The sequence below is a fragment of the Alligator sinensis genome, unplaced genomic scaffold (assembly GCF_000455745.1).
Source record: "Alligator sinensis unplaced genomic scaffold, ASM45574v1 scaffold1565_1, whole genome shotgun sequence".
NCBI classification, from domain to species: domain Eukaryota; kingdom Metazoa; phylum Chordata; order Crocodylia; family Alligatoridae; genus Alligator; species Alligator sinensis.
In genome coordinates this window covers 206,436-211,072 of record NW_005843038.1, presented here as the reverse complement: position 1 = coordinate 211,072, position 4,637 = coordinate 206,436, and the positions used below count along the sequence as shown (strand labels likewise).

Genomic DNA, 4,637 nt, shown 5'->3' with positions numbered 1-4,637 from the left:
GGGCAGCGCGGGGCGGGCAGACCCGTACTTGCCGCTGGGGGCCCTGCTCTCGCCAGGCTCTGCCGCGAGCCCTTCCCCGGGCAAGGGCAGGGACCCGGTGCAGCCCGGGCACGGCACCCCTCCCGCACCCTGCCCGGTGCGGGGGGCAGGCAGCAGTGCCCGCACGGGGGGGGGTGAGCACCGCTGAGCTGGCAGCCTGCCCCGGGCACCCCTGCCATGCTGCCCATGAGAGCGGCAGTGCGGTGCGTGCCCACCTGCGTGCCAGGGGGGTCCCGGCTCCTTTAAGAGCCCCTCCTTTGTATGCAGGCGATGCGGCTGGCTCAGCGCCGGGCTCCTGCCCGCGTGTGAAAAACTGCAGAGCAACGAAAGCAGCTTCCCTTGTTGTTTGGTTTCTCTGTTCGGGTGCCCGCACAATGGGCCCTTGTTGTGGCAGCCGCTGGCCGCCCTCCCCGCGCTGCGCCGCGCTCCTCCCGCGCCCCACCGGCCCGTGTCCTGGGTGTGGGCTCCGTCCCCTCCACCCGTGGCTGCGGCGCAGGCAGGGAGGGGACTCTGCCTTCTGCCGTGGCTCCCAGGGCCGGGCACCGTGGGGCATCGGCACCTGGCCCTCTACACCGCTCTGGCGGGTGCCTGGCCGTGGGCCCAGCTGGCAGCTCGGCGGTGCCCGGTCTGGGGCTGGCAGCGTCCAGCTGGGAGGGAGGGAGGCAGACCTGCGCTCTGCCAGCCTCCGGCCGGTTGGCAAGCGTGCAGTGCGGTGGCCGCAGGCATTCCACGCGTTCCTCGGGCCTTGCCAGGCATCCCCACGCTCGGACCGGGCCACGGCCCTGCACGGGGCTAGCTGCGAGCCAGGGGGACCCCTCCTTCCCGGGGGCTGGCTCCTGCAGCCCTGGGGGCAGGTGCCAGCTGGCCCCGGAGCAGCGTCTCGGGTGCTGCAAGTGGGGCCGTCCAGGAGCTCTACATCCCGGTGCCCGCTCTCAGTGCCAGGGAGGGCTTTGGGAGAGAACGGCAGAGCCAGGCCAGGGCAGGGCTGGACCCAGCCGTGTCCCCTGGGTGCTGGGGGGTGAGTGCCCCGGGCCTAACCCTCCTCCTCCTCTCCCCTCAGTCCCCAGCGACTTGACCCCGGAGGAGTGCCAGGAGCTGGAAAACATCCGTCGCCGCAAGCGGGAGCTGCTGGCCGACATACAGGTATGGGGCGTGGGCTGTCGGGCTCAGGTGCCAGCCACGGGCTGGCGGTGGGGCACGGTGCTGGTGGTTCCCGGAGCGCCCTGGCATGCCACAGGCTCTGCGCCAGCCATGCCGTGTCCCGGCCTCCCCGCGGCATCCGGGCAGCCCCTGTTGCAAGGGCTGCAGCGCGAGAGATGGGTGCATGTCACTGCACATCAGCTGGCAAACAGCTCGTGCCCGTTTGGGGCCGGGGGCTGCAGGGGGAGGGAGGAATGGCCCCGGGGCCCAATTAACCGTGGGGCTCGCTCAGGCTTCCCTGCTCCCACCCAGGCCTGTCAGGTCGCTGCAGCTGGTGACAGTGATGGGACTTCTCCCTCCCAGGGCAGAGGGGGATGGGGTGGGAGGCTGGGGGCACCTGGCCCTGTTCCCAGCTCCTCCAGCCTCTGCAGTGCCCCCTCCGGGCACAGCCTTGGACGCGGCACCCCGAATCCCCACAGCAGCTCTGCAGGGGGTGAGGCCCCGCTCTGTGCTGCGTCCCGTTGCCCCACGAGAAAGGGGCGCGGGGCTGCCCCTGGCAGGGGTAGCTCTCCCAGCAGCCCTTCCCCCCGTTTCTGGGTGGGGACCGGGCTCCCAGTCCTGTTGGCAGCAGAGCCTAATTACCGCCATGAGCTAAAAGGATTAGAGGGTAATTGCGTTAACTTCTCGGCCTCTTCCTGTGGGAGCAGAGCTGCACAGCTCCCGCCCCAGGGACGGCCAGGCGGGCAGAGGAGGTGCTTGCTGGGCTCAGCTCTGGGTGGGGCAGGCAGGGCAGGGCAGCCCCAACCCTGCCGGGAGGCTGGCTCTGGCCTCCGTCCCCTCCATCCCGCCTGGCCGGCCGTTTCCCAGCAGAGTTGGGGCCACGCTGCACCCCGGCTCGGGGATGCCTGGGCCCTAGCACCAGCCCGGCTGGTCGCAGGCTCAAGGCAGGTCACCGCCCCCTGCCCTGGGGCTCCTGGCCTCTGAGCTGCTGGAGGGAGGGGGCCAGGTGGTGGACCCCACGCCCGCTACACCCCCCCACCTGAGCCTTTCCGTGTGCATCTCCTGCAGCGGCTGAAAGATGAGATAGCAGAAGTGACGAACGAGATTGAGAACCTCGGATCCACGGAAGAGAGGTGAGGCCTGCCCACGGGTGTGAGGGGGCAGCCCCCCAGGGCCCTGGCAAGCAGCCGGGCAGGGGCTGGGACAAAGACAGCGCTGACCTGGCGTCCAGCCCCCGAGAGCTCCCGGCAGCCTGCGTCTGCTGCCGGCATGCCTCGCCCCAGCTGGGTGCAGCTCAGGGCACGCCTGCAGCCCCGTTGCCCTTGGAGCGGGAGGTCTGTGGTCCCTAATGCCCTAAGGGGATCCCCCGGCTGATCCGCGGCTCCACATGTCTGTGTTTTTCCAAGCCCCGGCCCCCCCGTCTGGCCTGGGCGACTGTCTGGGTTTGTTCTGCGCTGGTGCCGGCCTGGGATTAGGGAGGTCAGGCAGGCGCTGGGAACTCGCCGGCACGCCAGCCCCTCGGGGGCATGGAGGTCCCTCAGCCTCCCCGCTCTGCTCTGGCCCAGGGCTCCGGCTGCAGCAGCCTCCCTCAGGGCAGGGCAGAGCCGTGGGTCTCTGGGCTCGTGCTTGGGGCTGGAGCTGGGGAGAGGCTGAGGGACAGGGATGGATGGCGCCCTGGCCTGGGGCACCACTGCCTTCCCAAGGGCTCAGTCCCGGACTTTGTCTTTGGCAGGAAAAACATGCAGAGGAACAAACAGGTGGCAATGGGCAGAAAGAAGTTCAACATGGACCCCAAAAAGGTACGGCCGCAGGGCAGGGAGGGGTGCCCACGGCTGGCTGTGGCCAGCCAGCAGGAGCTCCGGGCCCGTGGGCAGCATCACGGCCAGCGCTCCTGCCTTGCAGGGCATTCAGTTCCTCATCGAAAACGACCTGCTGAAGAACACGTGTGAGGACATCGCCCAGTTCCTGTACAAGGGAGAGGGGCTCAACAAGACTGCCATCGGGGACTACCTGGGGGAGAGGTACGGCCGGGCGGGGGCTCTGCTGGGCTGTCTGCCTCAGCGGCAGGGACTGGGGGAATGCTGCTGGGTGCTGGAGTCCTGCTCCTTGGGTACCCGGGTGCAGGGCCTTGCTGCTCTTAGCAGGGGTGGCTGCAGGCAGGCTGCCACCCCGCAGGGTGGGAGGTCGGGGTGACTGTGGGGTGGACGTGCTGCTCATCCTGCCCCACGCTTCGTCCCCGCAGGGACGAGTTCAACATCCAGGTGCTGCACGCCTTCGTGGAGCTGCATGAGTTCACCGACCTCAACCTGGTGCAGGCCCTGCGGTGAGTGGGGCCTGGCTCCCGTGTGTCCAGGGCTCCTGCGCTCGCCCCGGGCGGGTCTGGCCACTGCGTGGGGTATCGGTGCTGGGGTACAGGGTTCCTGACCCTGCTGCGTCCTGCAGGCAGTTCCTGTGGAGCTTCCGCCTGCCGGGGGAGGCGCAGAAGATCGACCGGATGATGGAGGCGTTCGCACAGCGGTACTGCCAGTGCAACCCCGGCGTCTTCCAGTCCACGGGTAAGGGGCTGTCCCCTCTCCTCTGCCTGCCCGCCTGCCCAGGCTGGCACTGACCCCTCTCGCCCCTGCCCTGCAGACACCTGCTATGTCCTGTCCTTCGCCATCATCATGCTGAACACCAGCCTGCACAACCCCAATGTCAAGGACAAGCCCACAGTCGAGCGCTTCATCGCCATGAACCGCGGCATCAATGATGGGGGCGATCTCCCCGAGGAGCTGCTCAGGGTGAGGGTGGGCATGGGGCATGGGGTAGGTGGGCAGCGTGGGCCTCCCCGGGCACTGGCTGACCGCTACCACCTGCTCCCCTCCCTGCCAGAACCTCTACGAGAGCATCAAGAACGAGCCCTTCAAGATCCCCGAGGACGACGGCAATGATCTCACCCACACCTTCTTCAACCCCGACCGTGAGGGCTGGCTGCTGAAGCTCGGTGAGCACTGCCACGTGGCTGGGGGGCACGGGCGGGCGTGGGCACAGGCATGTTGATGCTCTGGGCCAGCCCTGGGCAGGTGCAGCCCCTGGGGACAGGCAGAGCCGCTGGCGCCTGGCTCCATCCTCAGCCCCCAGCGAAGTGGGACGGTGGCAACCGGGATTCTGCCTCCGGTCCTGCCGGGTGGGGTGTGGGCGGAGGGTCCCTGGGGCCGAGCGCTGGCCCCGCAGGTCGCGCCGTCCTGGCTCAGGCCCCTCCAGAAGCGACCGGGAGCTGCCTCAGGCTGTGTGCATCTCCCCTCCCGCAGCATCATCACCTCCCGCATCCTGGCTCCACGGCAGGCGGCGTGCATGGCATCCCCGCAGCCCCAGCCCCGCTGTGCCGCCCCACCCTGGCTCCCGCGGTTTTCGGTTTTTGTTCCAGCAGCAGTTTTGGCAGTTTTGGTTTCCCTGCCTGGCGGGGGGGGGGAGGGGGG

At 69.3% G+C, this 4,637-nt stretch overlaps 1 protein-coding gene across 3 annotated transcripts in view; it reads left to right on the top strand.

The window, feature by feature from the left end:
• CYTH1 (cytohesin 1) overlaps positions 1-4,637 on the top strand; it is a 15,308-nt gene that overhangs the window by 5,820 nt on the left and 4,851 nt on the right. For 2 of the 3 annotated variants that reach the window (XM_025193372.1, XM_025193373.1), the window contains 8 exons: positions 1,100-1,182; positions 2,248-2,312; positions 2,912-2,978; positions 3,082-3,200; positions 3,422-3,502; positions 3,622-3,734; positions 3,811-3,959; positions 4,051-4,163. In XM_025193372.1, the coding sequence (XP_025049157.1) occupies positions 1,100-1,182; positions 2,248-2,312; positions 2,912-2,978; positions 3,082-3,200; positions 3,422-3,502; positions 3,622-3,734; positions 3,811-3,959; positions 4,051-4,163 (790 nt within the window). The remainder of the gene's footprint in view (positions 1-1,099; positions 1,183-2,247; positions 2,313-2,911; positions 2,979-3,081; positions 3,201-3,421; positions 3,503-3,621; positions 3,735-3,810; positions 3,960-4,050; positions 4,164-4,637) is intronic. The other variant, XM_025193370.1, reaches the window with a different exon arrangement.